At 44.7% G+C, this 21,446-nt stretch overlaps 1 protein-coding gene across 1 annotated transcript in view; it reads right to left on the bottom strand.

The window, feature by feature from the left end:
* Positions 1-21,446, bottom strand: part of USH2A (usherin) — a 784,926-nt gene that overhangs the window by 207,969 nt on the left and 555,511 nt on the right. The window contains exon 47 of the mRNA XM_053283338.1: positions 15,352-15,550. Coding sequence (XP_053139313.1) covers positions 15,352-15,550 — 199 coding nt within the window. The remainder of the gene's footprint in view (positions 1-15,351; positions 15,551-21,446) is intronic.

The following is a 21,446-nucleotide window of genomic DNA, read 5'->3' as shown; positions in this document are numbered from 1 at the left end:
CCTTGATTTTAAACAGGAAGAGAAGAATGGAGTGGAAGAGCAAGTTTGGTGAGTGGTGGGTTCGAGCAGACAGTCTACTCTCCTCCACACTTCCTTTTCGGCCCCCATTCCTTGCTGCCTTTTTGAAATCTAGGGAGTAGGAAGACGACGAGTGGCAGCACTAGAGCTGCTAACATGCCACTGGTAAGGGGGAAAGCATGGGTGGAGAGGAAAGGGGGAAAGCATGGGTGGAGAGGAAAGAATTATCCAAGTGCAGTGCTGGGTATGAGCAGAATGCAGGAAGAAGCAGAGAATGGGGTATGGGAGAAGCACTAGGGGATGCAGCCTGAGCTGACCTTGGTCAAACCTTAGCAGGTATTAGCACGCAGAGCAAATCCTCTCCTGATGATTGGTTGGGTGGCTAGATTCATATGGGACTATACAATTCTTAAAAATACCTACAGCCCAAACTGTTGATGATTTTAAAAGTAACAACATGCAGTTCAAACAACTTGAATTGCATCTGGAAACAGATGGAGTGTCAATGGAGTTCAAACAGAACTGGAAGTATATGGTCAACACATGAGACACTGACAGCCATCTGGCAGCAATGTTTAGCCTCAGTTACAGTTTCTGGATATTTTTAATGGGCAGCCTCATGTAGAATGTGTTGCAGTAGTCCAGTGATCTTCATTATTTTCCATTCAGGGTCCACTTTGGTTAAAAAAACAACAACATTCACTATGAGAGCCATTTCCCACTACGCTGATGTCCATGCAGTGCTGTGCTTTCCCCAGTGCCAGGAGTGGACGGCTTTAAGAGAAACAGAGACCTGTTATGCCCCAGTGACATCTTGGAAGGTGCACATAGAGTGCTGCACATAGAGCTTTATAGTGGAAAGCACTAGGAAGGACTACACTTCCTAGTGGTTCATACATGCCTTCCAAGATGGTCCTGGGGCTTGTATTGCTGAGTTTCCCTCAAAGGAGTCCCAGCAAAGCACAGCACTGCTTAGTGGAAAGGGCTGCAATCTCCTGGTTAGCCTGATCCTGCCATGCTACTCCAGCTGTAACTACAGAAGTTAGAAATGGGATGACTCTCTCCAATTTGGAAATCATTTTGACAAAACAGACAGTTTGTGCCAACTTTCCCCAACACACAGGGGATGTGTAGGGGTATTTAAACCTCCACATCAGACATCCGTTTCTTCCCGTTGCCCTTGCCACCTCTAGCAAGTGAAGAGGCAGAAGCGAGAGCTGAGTTTGCAGCAGGAAGGTCACAGTATGGTCTGAAGCCCTTAGGCACAACGATGACAATATCATCCTATACCACACAAATGATAAGTACCTCAACACAGAATGAGGTAATTCTCATGACTACCTCTACCCAAGCTAGCGCAGCCCTACTCGGTTGGGCATGCCCATGAGAACTGGCAGGATTGCTCCTGAGCCTGGTGCTCCTCAGCTGGGTAGCCGGGTCTTTGACCAGGGCTAAAAGTGAAGTAGAAGGGTGCCTATGCACCCTCCAACCCCACTGCCCAGTCATGTGGGTGCAGAGGCTGTTGGCAGCCATTAGAGGCGAGGAGAAAGAGTGACCTGGCCTCAGGGATTTCCACAAGGCACCATGATCCTCGCACAGTGCATTATGGGATATCTGGAGGCTGGGCTCTGTTTCCCTGGCCTCCAGCTGGCTCCAGCGTGTATTGCGTGGGTGTGTGAGTGATCTGGCTTGCAAGGAGCAGGCAGTCATGTGGGGAAAGGTAGGAATGATTCTGCCTTCAGCCCCACCCAAAGCAGTCATGTGAACGATCTTAATGTATCCAAAATTACACCTGTTTTAGAGGGAATGGAACTACTCCAACGTGCCTTAGGATGATGATGAGCAGACCTTAGGAGCAGGGGCAGACCTATCAAGAGGCATGGTGAGGCAGTTGCCTCAGGTGGTAGGTTATTAGGACGCTGTCAGGGTGGCAAGATGGCCTCCTGCTGTTGCCATTGGAGCAGCCCTTTGGCATTGGATCTTTGCAGATTTTGAAAGGAGCATCTCTCCTCACACTCCTTGCAAAGTTTGTAAGAAGCATGTGGAGAGAAGTGCGGGAAGCAACTTTCTCTCTTGCCTGCTTTCAAAGCTTGCAGGAGTTGGTTTTGAAAGGATCTTGGCTCCCACCAGGGGCATGGGCCAAGGCAGCATTTTGCACCTTGCCCCAGGTGCCAAGATACCTTGGGCCACCCCTGGCAAGGAGACACTGGCAGTCCCACCTCCCCCTCCCTCCCTTTTCTGCCACAGGAATATTTATTTATTTATTTATTTTTGCATTTATATACCGCATTTCGTTAAAAAGATAACCCCAAGGCGGTTTACAAAAGTTAAAAACATACAATAAAAAGACAATAAAAACATCATGTTAAAAGTATAAAAACATATAAAAACAGGCATAAAAACAATACAACAAATACAACAAATAAAAACACAGAGAAGCCGCAGTAGAAAACGATCATGTAAAAGCCTGGGTAAAAAGCCAAGTCTTTAAAAGCTTTCTAAAAGCCATGATGGAGTCCGAGGAACGAATGGCCACTGGGAGAGCATTCCAGAGTCTGGGGGCAGCAACAGAGAAGGCCATGTCCCGAGTGCACGACAGCCGGGCCACCCTCATTGTCGGCACCCGGAGCAGGGCCCCCTCAGATGTCCTTGTCAAGCGGGCAGCAACCCTTGGGAGCAGGCGGTCCCTCAAATACCCCGGGCCCAAACCGTTTAGGGCTTTAAAGGTCAAAACCAGCACCTTGAATTGGACCCGGAAACAAACCGGCAGCCAGTGCAGCTCTTTCAAAATGGGGGTGATATGTTCCCAACGGGCAGCTCCGGATAAAACCCTCGCTGGCGCGTTTTGCACTAGCTGTAGTTTCCGGATATTCTTCAAGGGCAGCCCCACGTAGAGTGTGTTACAGTAATCCAGCCACGACGTGACTAAGGCGTGGGTAACCGTGGCCAGATCTGCTTTCTCGAGAAAGGGACACAGCTGGCGCACCAGCCAAAGCCGTGCAAAGGCACCCCTGGCCACCGCCTCCACCTGAGCTTCCAAAAGCAGAGCTGGGTCCAGTAGTACCCCCAAGCTGCGTACTTGCTCCTTCAAGGGGAGTGCAACCCCATCCAGAACCAGTAGAATCTCCTCATCCCGATTGGCTCTCCTACTGACCAACAGTACCTCCGTCTTATCTGGATTCAATTTCAGTTTGTTAGCCCACATCCAACCCATCACGGCCTCCAGCCCCCGATTAAGGACATCCACCGCCTCCCTAGAATCAGATGACAAGGAGAGATAGAGCTGAGTGTCATCCGCATATTGCTGACAACTCAGTCCAAATCTCCGGATGACCTCTCCCAGCGGCTTCATGTAGATGTTAAACAGCATGGGGGACAAGACCGATCCCTGCGGGACCCCACAGGCCAACGACCACGGGGCCGAGCAGTAGTCAACCAGCACCACCTTCTGAACCCTCCCTTCAAGAAAGGACCGAAACCACTGCAACGCAGTGCCTCCGATCGCCATACTGGAGAGGCGGCCCAGAAGGATACCATGGTCGATGGTATCGAACGCCGTCGAGAGGTCCAGCAGAACCAACAGGGACGCACTCCCCCTGTCTAGTTCCCGGCGTAGGTCATCCACTAGAGCGACCAAGGCAGTCTCAGTCCCATATCCGGGGCGGAAGCCAGATTGAAAAGGGTCCAGATAATCTGTATCATCCAAGACCCTCTGCAGCTGGGACGCCACCACACGCTGTATCACCTTGCCCAAAAAGGAGAGGTTAGACACAGGTCTATAGTTGTCCAGGTTGGAGGGATCAAGGGAGGACTTTTTTAATAGAGGTCTTACCACCGCCTCCTTAAGGCACGATGGCATCCTGCCCTCCCTTAATGAAGCATTAACGATCACCTCCAACCATCTACCTGTCCCCTCCCTGGCAGCTTTTATTAGCCATGAAGGGTAAGGGTCAAGAGCGCATTAAGCCGCCCGCACACTGCCCAGGATCCGAGTTGCTTCATCGATCTTTTCCACATCCTCAGGCTGCACCAACCGAAAAGAATCTAACACAACGGGACCAGATGGTACCAAAGGCACGTCTGCCGGAACTGCCAAAACTCTGGAGTCCAGGTTAGCACGGATGCAAGCGACTTTATCTGCAAAGCGACAGGCAAACCGATCACAAAGAGCTGTAGATGGCTCCTCCCCCATTGTTTGGGGGGATGTGTGGAGCAAGGTTTTCACCACACGAAACAGCTCTGTTTGTCTGCACTGAGCAGACGCAATGGAGGCGGAGAAAAAGCATTTCTTCACCACCCCCACCGCCACGGAGTAGTCCCTAAAATGGGCTCTAGCCCGTGTTTGGTCGGATTCGTGATGACTCTTCCTCCAGCGTCCTTCTAGCCGTCGTCCGAGTTGCTTCATCGCCCTAAGCTCCGAGGGAAACCAAGGAGCAGAACGGGCTCCACCACACCGGAGAGGGCACTTGGGGGCAACCGTGTCAACAGCCCGGGCCATCTCTCCATTCCAGAGATCAACCAAGGCCTCGACAGGGTCACCAGCTCTGGACACTGAAAACTCCCCAAGGGCCGTCTGGAATCCAAGTGGATCCATAAGCCTCCGGGGGCAGACCATCTTAATCAGCCCACCACCCCTGCAGAGGGTAGACGGAGCAGTCAAACTAAACCCCACCAGGTGATGATCTGTCCATGACAAGGGAGTAGTCTCAAATTCCCCCACCTCCAGATCATTTATTTCCCGGTCAGCAAAAACCAGATCCAGAGTGTGTCCCGCCACGTGGGTAGGGCCCGATACCAATTGAGACAGGCCCATGGTTGCCATGGAGGCCATGAAATCCTGAGCCGCACCCACTAGGGGGGCCTCAGCGTGGACATTGAAATCCCCCAAGACAATAAGCCTGGGGGAACCCAAGGCCACCTCCGAGATCACCCCCGCCAGCTCAGGTAGGGAGACTGAAGTGCAGCGGGGTGGTCGGTACACCAGCAGAATCCCCAGCCTATCTCGGAGGCCCACCCTCAAGGACAAACACTCAAAATTCTGAGATTGCCTGACCGGGCACCTGGAAACGGGGGGGGGGTGTCTCTCGAAAGATGACCGCAACGCCTCCTCCCCGACCCTCAAGGCGGGGCTGCTGCACGATCTGGAAACCTGGAGGACAAAGCTGAGAGAGACCAACCCCGCCCAGCGCATCCAACCAGGTCTCCGTCACGCATACCAGGACAGCACGCTCATCCTCAATCAAATCGTGGATGAGAGATATTTTTGCGTTAACTGACCTGGCATTCAGCAGCAGCACCCTAATCCTCGAAGGAGTGTTCACAGAGCTCCCTAGGGCCAGAGGGTTGGGAAAAGCGCCGGAAAAAGGAACAGGCCTCAATTGCCTGGACCGTTTTCCCCTGTAATGCCCTGCCCAACTCCCACCGCCATATCTCCCTCTGCCCGCTACCCGTGATATTGCTGCCCCCACTCCAGACCCACTTTTTCGCTATCCCAGACACATCCCCCCAGACTAACCCACCACAGCTTCTTGGCTTAATTTAAAACCAAGACCAGACTTATACAGTCTCTGCTGACTTCTTGCTTGGAGGAAGACGGATCTTCAAGGCAGGAGGAAAAGGTCTTCAGGGCCCCAGGCAGCTCGCCCCACGGCTGAGAGCCACAAGGATGAGAGCCCTTGTGCCCTCACCCTTCGGCTCACGCCAAGAGGCTCACGCCCCTAGCCCAGCCCCAGCTTTAAAGCAGCAGAGGCTGAGGGTAGATGGCGCACACCTGGAGAAAAGGTGGGGCAGAAGCCCAAACACAGTCACTGCCTTGCCCAAGATGTTCCCTCTTCCCACAGGAGTCTCCCCAGAGTGCAGGTGTCTGTTTTGGCCAGCTGAAAGATCACACTGCTGGAAGAAGGGAGCAAAGAGTGTAGCCGCAGAGCATGAGATTCATTATATGGCTCTTTCCCCCCAGTGGAATTTATATCCTTTGGGGAACAATATGGCTTAGTGCCATTAATTCCTTTTGGTTTGTGGTACCCTTTATCCTTCCTATCCATCTACTTCCCACCAGAACTCCAGACACAACTTCTCCTTGTCATCAACTCAACAGTTTTCTTGTGACAACCTCTTCTTAAAATTATTCACCCCACCCCCAACCACCATAGCTCAACACAATCCTGAGACTCATTTATCTTGCCAGCCCCTATTTGTATGCTTGACTGTACTGTTATGTAGCTCCCTAACATCTTCTGCAACCTGCTGTAAATTGCAAAATAGCATTTTTGGCAGCATTTTAAGACAGTTACTATTTGCATTGGTATGAAGCCCAGAAGAGATGCATTATCAACCCATAAAATAAAATGCATTCAAGTAATGTCAGGATTATGTCATATTCCAAAAAAAGCCAACGTACTGAAACTGGTAATGGTCATCATTATCTCATACTCTTATATTTAGGTGTAGCATCATCAAGGGTTCCCATTAGGTCAGTATTATCTCATCCTCTTTTATTTAGGAATTACAAGCATGAATGGCGTAATCAGGCACAGGGCCATATATGTGCTTTTCTGACCTACCTAACATTAAACATTGCTTTCCCTGAATATTTCTTTATACAAGGGACTTGATTTTGTTCTCATCTGGAGTAGCGGAATCATAAGAACATAAGAACAGCCCATCTAGTCCAGCATCCTGTTTCACACAGTGGCCCACCAGATGCCGCTGGGAGCCTGCAGGCAGTACAGTTCCATTTCAAATGGGATTCTTCCAGAATAACAAAGCTGGAAGAGGAAACAGACTCTCTAGGACCAAGTCTTAGAATTAAATTGGAAAGAGATTTTCTTTCAAGCAAGCCAACCTTTTCATTCTGTGTGCCACAAATTGCCATTAGAGAGAAGGCAGTTAGTAGCAATCATTTGGCTATAAGCAGGAAACTGCTCACAGTTCCTTGGGAGGGAGAATTCTGTTGTAGAGGGAACCAGCAAATGGCACTCCTTCCCAGAAAGCATCCCTGTATATTTATTTTATTTATTTATTGTTAAATTTATATACCGCCTTTCATTAAAAACAATCCCAAGGCGGTTTAGGAACATATCTTTAGGAACATAGGAAGCTGCCATATACTGAGTCAGACCATAGGTCCATCTAGCTCAGCATTGTCTACACAGACTGGCAGCAGCTTCTCCAAGGTTGCAGGCAGGAGTCTCTCTCAGCCCTCTCTTGGAGATGCCAGGGAGGGAACTTGGAACCTCGATGCTCTTCCCAGAGCAGCTCCATCCCCTGAGGGGAATACCTTATAGTGCTCACAGACAAGTATCCCATTCATATGCAACCAGGGTAGACCCTGATTAGCTAAGGGGACAAGTCATGCTTGCTACCACAAGACCAGCTCTCCTCTAACAGGGGAGTGAAAAGAGAGACAGCAGCTTCCCAGAATATTGGGCTTCTTATATATGCCCCCTTGTAACAGAAACGGTGAAAACATTTGAAGGGTCAGCTGCCGATGAGAAGCCATCCTTCTTTGGAACAGTCAGATATAGGGAAGGGACTGGCAAAAGCCAAAGGTCAAGCTTGTGCCCTCTGAGGTTTAGACAGACACAGCTTACAGAAAGCATGTCATGTGAGACCAGTCTTCCATACTAAAACTTTGCCAATCATTTAAAAAGGTTCCTTTAATTTGGTCTTAAACTAAAGTAGTGAGGTAACTGGAAAGAGTTTGCATTACATTTTGAAATGTTACATTAGTTCAACGGATAAATAAAGGACATTAGTCTCCAATATAACTTTCTCAAGTGCTAAATCTACATACTAAAAGACATGTGCACATAGTAACAAGAATAAAACAATAACATTTTATCGGCTTCCATAGTGCTATAACCTTAAGTTCCCTTATGGGTTCTTTTCTGGGCAACTTTGAAGGTGTGCACTGGAGTTGGGGGAACCTGTGTTTCCAAGGACTGTAGGTGAAAATGGTTGTTATACCATATAAGGTTCTGGATTACAATACATGACAAATATTTATATTTCATGGCTAAGATCTGAAAACTTTATCTTAGTGGAAACAGAAGGTGAATGCTACATTTTTGACTGACCCTTCCACAGGAGGATGTTATATAAGATGTTTATCATCCAAAATATTAATTGGTTTCTTTTGGTGACTTTCACTGATAAAAGTATTTGGTTGTTCTTAAAACTCCCTACTTACAATATTTCTTTCTATTACATTATTTGGTATCCTCTTTGGATTGAATGACTTACATCTTGGGGTTAGTCATACTTATTAATTAATTAATGGCATGCTCATTGCCACAACTTTTAAGATGTTAAATTTTAGATATAACAGGTGCTGTACACTGGGCACAACATCTCTTCCTAGTTAGTTACTGCTAGTTCACTCCATCACTGTATACATGAAGTTATGTGGTTGCTTTTAACCTCAATTCACATCATTTTACACCTGCTCACATTAAACTATGTTTGCCATTTTGTTGCCCATTCACCCATTTTGGAGAGATCATTTTAGAGCTCCCTGCAATACGTTTTGGTTTTTATCACCCTGAATATCGTGACGTCATCTACAAACATAGCCACTTCACGGCTCACTCCTAATTCCAGTTCATGTATAAGTAAGTTAAAAAGCTAAAAGCAAGTTAGAAAGCATTGGTCCCAAAATAATTCCCTGTGGGACCCTACACCTTCTGTCCCTCCTGCTTATTATTCCTTAAAGATGCCTCTCGCTGCCCTCACCAGCCACTCCTGCATTTGCATTGACTGCTTACAAAGCCCTCAAAGATTTGTGCACTTTTGGTTGGAACACATTCTTATCCTCAACCTCTCTCAGGGAGAGTAGTGGTATACTAATGTGTCCCTAATTTGGAACAATTTGGAGGCAGAGAGCCTCACTGATTCAAAGCTAATTGGTGCAGGGAACAATAACTTAATCAGCATTCCCTTGGCACATTACATAACACCAACTCTTCTGGATCAGGCCCAAGACCATCTAGTCAAGCATCCTATTTCCCACAGTGGCCCACCAGAAGCCTCTGGGAAGCCCAAAAGCAAGAGATGACATTGTGCCCTCTTTCCTGCTGTTGCTCCCCTACAACTGGTATTCGGAGGCAACTTGTCCCTGAGGCTGGCCTATAGCCCTCAGACATTGATAGACCTGTCCTGCATGAGTTTGTCTAAGCCCCTCTTAAAGCCATCCAGGCTGATGGCCATCACCATATTCTATGACAGAAAATTCCATTGTTGGGTGTGTGGACTGTGAGGAGTCAGGAGTGGGTTGGCACAGCTGCTCTTGGGCTCAAAGGGAGGGTGGGGGTCAGCCAAGTATGGAAATGGGGAACAGCTTCCAGCTCCTCATCCTAAGAGTGTTAATACTTGCACTAGCAATAGGAGTTAATCAAATAAGAACTCATCCCATTGTATACCAGTGAAGTTTGGGCTCCTGCTCATCCAAAATCTTGCATTTTGTCTCCTTATTCTTTGAGTCCGCGTGTAAATACCCCTGCTAACTGGGCAAAGAAGCACCTTTTACCGTGGTGATTCTCTTTATTTAGCAGGGGGAGAGTAATTGGCCCTATCCACCCCCAGCACAGTACTTCCAGTGACTGTTGCTGGTGTGTGTCTTATGTTTCTTTTTAGAATGTGAGCCCTTTGGGGACAGGGAGCCATCTTATTTGCTTTATTTCTCTTTGTAAACCGCCCTGAGCCATTTTTGGAAGGGCGGTATAGAAATTGAATAAATAAATAAATAAATAAATAAATAAATAAATAATAATAATAATAATAATTAGACATTTGTCATCATGTTTTCTCTCTCAGTTTTTAACAGATTAGCATATGCTAAATTCATTAAATTACTTTGAAGTGTGTATGTTTTTCAGATGCTTGTTTAAACAGCAAGTGAAATCCAAGTGTACCACAGAATGAGCAAAACTTCACAAGTATTAAATACAACACGAAGCGAAGGCTGTGTCAGCTGCTGTAATTTATATTTTGATGTGAATCACTCAGATAACTCACTTTCCTAATTGCTGTCTTGTCTGACAGCGAATTTTATGAATACACACTGTCATTGCATGTGTGATGATGCTGTTGACAAATAGGGACATTATTTCATTACATTAAATCTTACCTTCAAACTAAGAGTTTTCCACCTCATTTGTCAATAAAAACTGTGTACAGACTCCCACTCACTGACTATGCTATTGATCCAACTCCTAAACTGCAACTAATATGACCATTAATCTGCAAATGACCATAATTTTAAAATATTTCTGACAAATCACGATAGGCCAACGATCAGAGTTGCTCATCATTGTCACGTAAACAACCACCCCCTTGTAGCTAAAACTAAATGGATTAGCTGTAAAGTAGCGTCAAATCATTCAATCAAGCAAGTCTCCAAAAAGACATCTAATCATCCCAATAAACTAATATTTGCCATGCAGATTATGATAAATGATCAGACTAAAATGCACAAGAGGAAGCTTTATAAGCATCTCCTCAAGCTTTTTATTGTCAGTTTTTTTTTTTAAAAAAGTACCACAATGCTGTCTGAAATCGATGTGCATTTAGAAGAGCCAGATAATAAGGAGTTACTGTGCTGCACTGGCATAGAAAGAACCACTGGATCAGGCCACAGCAGTGCAACATTATGAAGCCTGGCCTATACCTGCAATATAATTAGATACCCATCATACAGTGCCAGAGCACATTTTATTGCTTGTAAGTGAAGGAAACACATTTTTAAAGGCACTTCTGTGCAAAAACAAAACAAAACAAAACTTCCATTCAGTAGAAAACTAGCCTGGGAGGAAATGAGATGACTGAGAAATTGCCACCAATAGGCATGCGGATTCATTTTCAAAATGAATGAAACTGGCCTATTCACATGACATTCCAATCATTCCAAAAAAATGCATTTAGGAACAAATGGAGGTTCTGTTTTCAGAACCTCCATTTGTTGCCACTAGTCTGTCTGTCTGTCTCTCTCTCTCTCTCTCTCCCCCTCCCTCTCTCTCTCTCGCTCCCCCCCCCCCCATACACACACACTAAACAGGACCTTCCAGTAGGAGCTCTTCCACCTGGCCATCTCCTTGAGACAATCATGTTTTTTTACCCACATGCCCCATGGCACTGTGTGTGGAGCAAATGGGTTAAAATACTGTCGTCTCAAGGAAGTGGCTGTGTAAAGAAGTCCCCACCATGAGCAGCAGCTTCAGATAAAATACACTTTACTATATATTTTTAAAAACACAACAATGAACATGTATTAAAAACAAAAATGAATTAAAGTAGGATTGAAACAAAAGTAAATGAATGAAAATTCTAAGGAGGAAATGAAAACACCACACACAAACACTCACTAACTCACTGCACATGCCTGCTCCCTGATTAGCTTTCAAGATGCAGGATGATTCTTACATAGAGAAACATTCAAAAATGGCACCCCCTGCCCAAATTAGTACAATCCATCTGCCACCTCATTCTGTTTCATGTGTAAACCAGGCTTAAGTTTGGATAGTATGCTAGCATCATGGTCTAACCCGGAACACTGCATCAGTTCATGATAAACAGCCACCATCATCCTGCAAATCCATGCCACAGAAATAAGTGTAAAGGGCAGTCCCGTCCTTAGGGAGGGGCAACTTGGGTGATTGCCCTGGGCCCTATGCTGGGAGGGTCCCTGTGGTGGCGGCAGTGGCAGCACGAGCAGCGAGCACCTAAAGGGAACATGGTGTGGGCAGAAGAGGCACAGGTATAGCATTTATAGTGAAAAGACTTCAGGGGCTTATGCATGAATGACACAGATCCTGAAAGGGGTGTAAATGGGAAAGGGAATGCACAAGCAATTCTCCAGGGTTTCTTTGTGTGTGCAGTATACCGGTTTTCTCTATAGAGAAACTGTTCCTGTCACAATGATGGTCATTTGCTAACAACTACAACTTACATGGCACTTTTTTCTTATAGCATATTGTACATCTTAGTACAATACTGTACTGTTGTACAGTATGGTTAGTAAAGTGTGCCATCAAGTCGATTTTGACTCCTGGCACCCACAGAGCCCAGTGGTTTTCTTTGGTAGAATACAGGAGGGGTTTACCATTGCCTCCTCTCGCGCAGTATGAGATGGTGCCTTTCAGCATCTTCCTATATCGCTACTGCCCAATATAGTACCAGCAGGGATTCAAACCAGCAACCCTCTGCTTGTTAGCCAAGCATTTCTCCACTGCACCACTTAAGGTGGTCATGTACAGTATGATATTATAGGGATGTGCACGGAACTAGTTCTGTGCCTTCCCGGGAGAGTAGGGGGTTACTTTAAGGGGCAGGGAGGATGCCTCCTATCTGCCCATCTCTCCCCCCCCCCCCCGCTGGGGCTTTCCCAAAAAGTGTGGGAGTGGGGCTGCAGTGTTCCTCCTTGCATCCCCATTCAACATCGCATGTGTGTCGGCCATTTGCGTGGCGACACTGAACGGGGTTGCAAGGAGGAATGCTGCAGCCCCATGTCTACACTTTTTGGGAGAAGTGTGCAGGGGAAAAGCAGCAGGGAAGGGACGGGCAGATAGGAGGCAACCTTTCTGCCCCTGAACCAGCTAGAATGGTGGCACTTTGAACCGGTTCGGCACTCCAGAGAAAGAGCGCCAGACCGGTTCCGTGCTACAGTGTTATACTTGCTTTATAGATGGAAGGCTGAAGGTGACAGTGCATTTGCCTAAAGTAACCTAGTGAATTCATGAGTGAATAATATTTGAACAAGATCTTCCAGCTTATGGCTTATTCTCTTAACTATAGTGTAATGGGGATGTGCAACCCGGCTTGACATCGAACGGGTTTGACATCAAGCCAGTTCAGTTCGATGGCTTGGCATCAAACCAAACCACCTCCTGTTTGCAAATTTTTTAAAAAGTTTTTTAAAAATCTTTATCCTTTTGCTGAAGGTCCTCGAGGTGGCAGGTGGGGGGGGGTCCACAGAGGTTCCCCTTCCCCCTTCTCTGTTATCATTCCCTCCGGCCAGTTCGGACAGTGTGGTGGCCATTTTGGACACTACCACACGTGCACAAATTGCCTTGGCGAGGCCTGGCATGACCCAGGGCCTCACTGTGGCCATCTGCGCATGCGCGGCAGTGTCCAAAACGGCCACCGCACCAATCTACAGAGGCCCGAATGGGCCAAACAACTGGCCAAACTGGCCAGAGAGGGTGATAACGGAGGCCGGTGGGGGTAGGGGGGAACTCCTCAGATCCCCCCCATCTCGAGAACCTTACCCAAAGGGGTAAAGGTTAAAAAACACCTTTAAAATATTTGTGAACCCCCCGGACTGGACCGAACCGAGGGGGGGGGTTCGAGGGAATGCCAGAGAGAACTGGTCCAGTCAGGTTCAAGTCCGGTTTGGACTCGAATGAAACCAGGCCAGCTGGTTCCATGCACATCCCTATAATGTAACACTTCCCCAAAGGTTTAGTTTTAATTTAAATATTCTCAGGAAATAGTTCTGGTTTCTAAACACACTCACATTAGATAAGCTGCACAATTGTTTTATAACACTCATGCAAATGTAAGTTCTCATATATACTATATGCATTTCAAATCACTCATTGATTAATGGAGATGAACTGTAACAACTAAGATTGTGCAGATTGAGAAGCCATAACCAACAACTGAAACTACCATCTCAAATAAAACATCTGATGTGGAAAGAATGCTTTTCTTTGGCTTTCTTTCTTTGCTCAGTAATCCTCTACAAGCAGGGAATTCCTCAACTACAGAAACGGCCCCAATCTGGTGGGAGCTAATCTGCATCCACCAATGGTAACATTCTTAATAGGCTCCATTTCACCAACTCATTTGCAGAGAGTGAAAAGGGGGTTGCTGTGGCAATTTGAGGGCAAGAGTGGGGGCTTACCTGTGGCCGCAGCAGTGTTCTCAGAAGTGACCTGAGAATAATGTAGCAAGCTGATGTGGTTTCATTCCCAAAAACTTCTGGAAATAAAAATGGTAGCTGCCTGCTCACCAATGGACTTCTGCCACCTATCTAGGCATCCAAGGGAGCTCATAATACATTTATTTATTATTATTATTTATTTACACAGTCAGACAGGTGTTATTGACTGGTTTGTTTTATCCAGACATCGAGTCCTTCCCAAGGACCTGGGATGGCTGAATTTTGTTGTCAATTGTTATAGATATCGTCGCAGAATATAGGCTGTTCCCAGTAAAGCTGCTTTTTGTAATTGGCTGATGGTGATTTCTGTGGCCCCTATGGTGTTGAGGTGCTCTTCAAGGTCTTTTGGAACTGCACCCAGGGCGCCAATTACCACTGGGATTATTTGGGTCTTTTTCTGCCACAGCCTTTCAATTTCAGTTTGTAGATCTTTGTATTTGGTGATTTTTTCCATTTATTTTTCTTCTGTTCTGCTATCCCCTGGTATTGCTATGTCGATTATTTTGACTTGTTTTTCTTTCTTCTCGACTACAGTAATATCTGGTGTATTGTGTGGCAGATGTTTGTCTGTTTGTAGTCGGAAGTCCCATAATATTTTTGCATCTTCATTTTCTTCAACTTTTTCAATTTTATGGTCCCACCAATTTTTGGCTACAGGTAGCTTGTATTTTTTGCAGATGTTCCACTGTATCATCCCTGCTACCTTGTCATGCCTTTCTTTGTAGTCAGTCTGTGCGATCTTTTTACAACAGCTGATTAGGTGGTCCACGGTTTCATCTGCTTCTTTACAAAGGCGGCACTTGCTGTTTGTGGTTGATTTTTCGACTTTTGCTCTTATTGCATTTGTTCTTAGTGCCTGTTCTATTATTATTATTATTATTATTATTATTATTATTATTATTAAAATATATTTTGTAATAAAGCAACAAGATAAAAAACGGAACATCCCTAGCAGCCAAAAAACCAGTATATAAATAGGGGGGGAAATGGGGAGGGGGGCTAAGGATTGTTCAGTTGCTATTAAAAGCTTCAATGAACAGAAACTTTTTAATTAGCACTTAAAAAATAACAATGTAGGCATTTGATGAATATAGCTGAGAAGCATATTGCACAGTTTGGGTAACACATGAGAAAAGACCCTGTCTCCAGCAGCACCTACCTCAATACTGAAGGAGAAGGGCATGAGTAGGTCTTTAGGCGGGCTCTTATTTCATTTCATTTTTATTTGGAAACTGTGTTTCCAAATTGCTGTGCTGAAAGCAGTTTACAACCCACAGAAATAACAAAGCAAGAATAATACATAACAAATATAAGTGTAGGCATTCCCTCAGATACCCAAATTCCATACTGCTTAGGGCCTGAAAGGTCAAAACAATCATGTCATTTGATATTACCTTAAACTGTGGATTATAGCACAGGACCCCACAGATATTTTCATTGATATCACATTCCAAGGAGAGACATGCCGCTTCGCTCCCGTACATGGATTGCTGCTGTGCCGCACTGCATGATCGTTGAGCTTTACGCAACAAACTGTATCCTAAGATAATGCCATTTGGTTGTCCGGGTGATGCCCAGTTAATTTGAAGTGACCTAAAGTTACAAGAACCATTAGTGTAAAGTAACAATAACCATTAGTGTATAAGGCAACTCATAAGATCTGTACATTTAGTTTAGTTTCCGCAGAAACTCAAATCCATACAAGTGTCCTTTTAACATTGCTTCAGTGGAATGGAGCTTTGAATGTGCCAGAATAAAAAGAACTCTTTTTGGGATAGCTTATTATGGAACGTTTATATTATGACTCATCCTTTGGCAGAAGTATGGAGTTGAAGACCCTAATATGTAATAGACCCTGATGCATAAAAGTATGGAGGTGCTGAGCTTTAGCCAAGTGAAGAGAGCTTGACTGCAGAGTTGGTCTATAATAATTTTATTATAGAGCCAGAGCTCAACTATAATAATTTTTCTCAACTGCTACAAAACATAATACTTTTTGTGATAGACTTAAATATTTAACTTTGTAGCTATGAAATGAGTACAGTTAGAACGAAAAAAATATCGCAAGAGAAATTTGAAGCTGCTAAACTTCAATAAAACCTCAACATTTTAATTTTATCATTCACACGTCAATATCCAGAATTAAGATTTGGAAAAACATATTCCTCCATCCAATTTTTGAATCTCAGAATTTGCATTCGATGAAGATAAAATCAAAACACGACTGAATGAAAACATTTATAGTTAAATAGATGGGTCTTTATAAGACCGCTACTTTTTGTACTAGAGAAGTTCCGTAGATGTCTCATCAGAATTAAACTACATATGATGTGGAATGCATCACTGTAGCACCATATTCCTTCCTTCCCCTCCTTGTAAAAATCAGTATATTTGGATCAGGACAGTAATGTGTGAGAATGAAAAGTTAATCTATTGTCCATGCTATAGTTACAGTTTAGATTCCCCACCCCACCCGCAACTGGCTATTTCCCCTGCAGAGGGAAGCTGCCATTAGGAGACATACTCAGTTAATAGGCACAGCTACATATTGAGGCAAGTCTCATGATCAGTGAGACTTGCCTCTAGGGGGTTTGGGGGAAAGCGGGCTTAGCCTGCTCTCCCCGCAGACGAGCAGGGAAGCAGCCCTGGGCAGCTGGATTGGCTGTGGGGATCAGGGGCCGCGGGGCCCCTGGAAGTTCCAGGATGCCTTGTGCAAGTGCGTGGGACATCCAGGAGAGACCCCCCAAGCCTGGGAGGCTGTTTGCAAAGCTTGAAACAAAAACGCCCTTAAAATAAAGGGCCTGTTTGAGCTCGAAAAGAAACCCCATTTCGACTCAAAACATATCGAGCCATCTTTATATATTTTTATTTCTCTATGTAAACTGCTTTGGGCACTTCTGTTGAAAAACAGTATATAAATATTTGTCATATTGTATCGTATCCATATCTGAGTGCTGTTTTTGTGGGCTGTTTTCTCCTTCCTGATTGGTTTTCTGGCACTGGCTTCTGATTGGCTTGTGATCTACTTGCTTCTTGGTTGGCTTTTAGCATCCAAAACAAGTGTTGTCATGGGCAACTGTGCCCTCATCAGCTGGGGGGGAGAAGGGAGGGGAACACTTTTGGAGTGAATTTCAAAATGTTGTCAAAGAGACTGGGAGGCAGAGAGAGAGAGATTCCTTATGCCTCTCTTGAAGAAGAGGAAACATCAAGATCGGAAGGAAGGAAGGTTTGATTTTGTGGTTTTCTTTTCTCAGCACTGAGTAATATGCTGTTGCTATAACTATTTGGTTTTGCTAGATCTCAAAGGCAGAACTAGGGTGCTTGCCTGCCTTGTTTGAGTTGTGGTTTGTTTTGTTTGTGAGATAGTGTAGTGGCAATAAATGGAGTGTGTGTGTGTGTGTGTGTGTGTGTGTGTGTGTGTGTGAAATATTTCTTAGTGATTACTGTGAAGAGCTCCATGTCTGGCCTTGAAACTAACTTGTGCCTCACTTATTGCTCTGGTCTGCTCTGCAATCTGCATTCATTGGAAGGTGTACTCAGTCAAAAATGTGGCTGAAGTTGCTTTAGTTGAGCATATGGCTATGCTTGATGCTAAGGGTGTTGCTGTGGCAGCTGGAATGTAAGGAGTTATCACTGTGTGCGAGAGAGCAACTTGTACCAATGATGTTACTGCAGTGCAGGCTTTGTGGCTGGCAGTGGATAATGGATCAGTGTAGCTGATTATGATGATCCATGGTCAGACACCTATAACTCTCTTTTTCCACATTGTTCTTCACAATGGCCTTCAAAACACAGGAGGCAGCAATCTTTTTTGGCATTTTTGGACTGTCTTTGAAACATGAGTTGGGTGTTGCGAGGGACACATTCCCTTTTGCTGTGTGTTTGCAGTTTTTTTCAAGGCACGGTTGCAAAATATATGGATATCCATAGGAAACATGGGCAAAGCGACTGTTGCTGGTGTCTTTTAAAAATCTGATGTTTCTTTTAGATTGTGAGCCCTTTGGGGACAGGGATCCATCTTGTTTGTTTATTATTTATTATTAATGTAAACCGCCCTGAGCCTTTTGGAAGGGTGGTATAAAAGTTTTAATAATAATAATAATAATAATAATAATAATAATTTAAAAAAATGGCGAGACACTTGGACAGGTTAGCATTAGAAGAGGCATTTTCCAAGGGGACTCACTATCCCCTCTGTTCGCCATGACCCCACTTTCACAAATACTAAACAAAACAGGCCTCGGATAACAAACATCTAAAACATCAAGTCAAATCAACCATCTGCTGTACATGGACAATCTGAAATTGTATGGAAAGTCCCAGTCAGAAATCGAATCACTGCTAAGCACTGTCCGTATATTCAGTAGTGATATAGCAATGGAGTTTGGACTAGACAAGTGTGCTGCATTAATAATGAACAGAGGGAAAATAAGAAAAACAGAAGGAATAGAACTGCCCGATGGAAGCAAGATCAAGAACCTGGAAGAGAAAGAACATTACAAATACTTGGGCATTCTCCAGGCTGATAACATCGCACACATTGAAGTGAAAAGCAAAATTGGAAGTGAATACATCAGGAGAGTTAGAAAAATCCTCAAGTCCAAACTCAATGGCGGGAACACCATATACCCGATAAACACCTGGGCTATACCTGTTATCCGATACACTGCAGGAATAATAGACTGGACCCAGGCACAGCTAGAGAAGCTGGATCGTAAGACCAGGAAAATCATGACCATCAACCATGCTCTGCACCCCCGCAGTGATGTCGATAGGCTATACCTCCCTCGCAGCTCAGGTGGAAGAGGAATGCTGCAAGTCCCTCAAACAGTAGAGGAGGAGAAAAGAGGCCTTGAAGAATATATATAGGATAGTGAAGAAGATGCACTTCAAATGGTCAGTAACGCAAAACTATTCAACACCAATGAAAGAAAGCAGGCCTACAAGAAAGAACAAGTCAAGAACTGAGCAGAAAAATGGAAAAATAAGCCACTGCAGGGTCAATATTTGCACAATATAAGTGGAAAATCAAACATCACCAAGACCTGGCAATGGCTTAAGAATGGCAACTTGAAGAAAGAAACAGAGGGTTTAATACTGGCTGCGCAAGAACAGGCACTAAGAACAAATGCAATAAGAGCAAAAGTAGAAATGTCAACAACAAACAGCAAGTGCCGCCTTTGTAAAGAAGCAGATGAAACAGTGGACCACCTAATCAGCTGTTGTAAAAATATCGCACAGACTGACTACAAACAAAGGCATGACAAGGTAGCAGGGATGATACACTGGAACATCTGCAAAAAATACAAGCTACCTGTAGCCAAACATTGGTGGGACCATAAAATTGAAAAAGTTGAAGAAAATGAAGATGTAAAAATATTATGGGACTTCCGACTACAAACAGACAAACATCTGCCACACAATACACCAGATATAACTGTAGTCGAGAAGAAAGAAAAACAAGTTAAAATAATCGACATAGCAATACCAGGGGATAGCAGAATAGAAGAAAAAGAAATAGAAAAAATCACCAAATACAAAGATCTACAAATTGAAATTGAAAGGCTGTGGCAGAAAAAGACCCAAATAATCCCAGTGGTAATTGGCGCCCTGGGTGCAGTTTCAAAAGACCTTGAAGAGCACCTCAACACCATAGGGGCCACAGAAATCACCATCAGCCAATTACAAAAAGCAGCTTTACTGGGAACAGCCTATATTCTGCGACGATATCTATAACAATTGACAACAAAATTCTGGCATCCCAGGTCCTTGGGAAGGACTCGATGTCTGGATAAAACAAACCAGTCAATAACACCTTTCCGACTCTGTAAACAAGAAATAATAATAATATTTCTCTGTGTAAACTGCCCTAAGCCATTTTTGGAAGGGCGGTATAGAAATAGAATTAATCATCATCATATCATAGGGACATCAAAGTGGGTTGGGTGGTAGGGCATGATGGATGCTACGTACCACCCAACCCACAAAAGAAATGGGCAAGTGGGCAATTGTAAAATTTTTTTAACCTTTCCCCATGGGATCCTATGGAGGTTTGGGGGAAAGGTTAAAAATTTGTTTAAAGTTGCCCACTTGCCCAATGGGTTGGGTGGTGGGCAGAAATCATCATGCCTTACCACCCAACCCAATTTGGTGTCCCTAGGAACTACTCAGGGAGAACAATAGGGTGTTTCGCATTCCCTATTGTTCCCTATGGCTGAAACACTTGAAATTGACTAGAAATGCTTCAAGTGTTTTGACGAAACATTTCAAGCATTTTGAAATCTATTTTGTTCACATCCCTACTACAGAAGTCCATGATAACCAGATTATAAAATTATTTAATATGAATGTAAGTCATCCCAAGTTAAGATCCTTTAATTCCCATATGTTCAATGGGAGACTTAAGCATATACTTAAATCACTCTCATTGGAAGAGTCAGGTCTACATGTGCCAGGCTCTCAGTATGGCCATCTGCTTTCCACTGAGCAAAGGGGTTGAGGTGGCTTCAGAGTATCTTGCCGGGGGAGTTTTTCAGGCTTATGGGCAGGGCTTGTTACAGTCATCAGCCCTGCCCTAGCCTAGCTACTCCCACTGCTCAGTCAGAGTCCCAGGGCTTCTTCTACTCTGAGCCCTCCTCCAGAACTGGCCCCTCATCACTGGCCAGTCCTCCCTTATATAGCCCCTGACAGCTGGGGCAAGTCTTGTGAGATCCCTTCACAAGATCTCGATAGAGCCGCTCCAGATCCTGTGAGGCTTCATCGTCTTTTGATGGCGAGAACATACTGATGGCGAGAACACACCTCCCTGCTTGGGCCAGTGACAATGCCTCCATGTGGGCATTCTGGTGTCTATTTCCCCCCTCGCCTGATTGGGACACCCCTGCAAGACTCAAGTGGGGGAAGCCCTGCCCTGGAGCTCGCCGCGTTTCCTCCATGGCGATCGGCTCTGCCTTGGGGACTCCCTGACAACATGCTTAACTTCAGCTCGATTGTGTCCTATGTATTATTCCCAACATATGCTTTTGAAAGCTCTATAGCCCAATTTACATGGTTGCCATCAGAATGCTTGGTGACATTGTAGATTAGCATTCATTTAAAGTTAGACAGTTATGTTCAGACAGCAGCAACTGAGATAAACTTTGACATCTTTACAGAATAAAAATAACACAGTGAACTATTATTTCACTACCTTGAGGTATAAACATAGGAACACATAATAGCAACAATCTGTAGAGGAAGAAATGTCACCTGTGAAGGGATAACTTCACAGGTTACTTGTAGAGTCACCATTATTATTCTGAAGTCTTCATCTGACTTGCTGAATTAATGCTATTCTGCAGACGCCTATTTTATATTCACTGCATACACAAGGGGAAAAAATCCTTACTTATAAATGACATTACTGACAAACATATAAAAAGAGACAAACATACAGAAAAAAGGAAAGAGCCAAGGAAAAAAAGAATGAATGAAAGGTCTTAAGCCTCAC

The sequence above is a fragment of the Hemicordylus capensis genome, chromosome 1, assembly GCF_027244095.1.
Source record: "Hemicordylus capensis ecotype Gifberg chromosome 1, rHemCap1.1.pri, whole genome shotgun sequence".
Lineage (NCBI taxonomy): Eukaryota > Metazoa > Chordata > Lepidosauria > Squamata > Cordylidae > Hemicordylus > Hemicordylus capensis.
The sequence above is the reverse complement of the archived record's forward strand: the minus strand, read 5'-3'. Positions and strand labels throughout refer to the sequence as shown.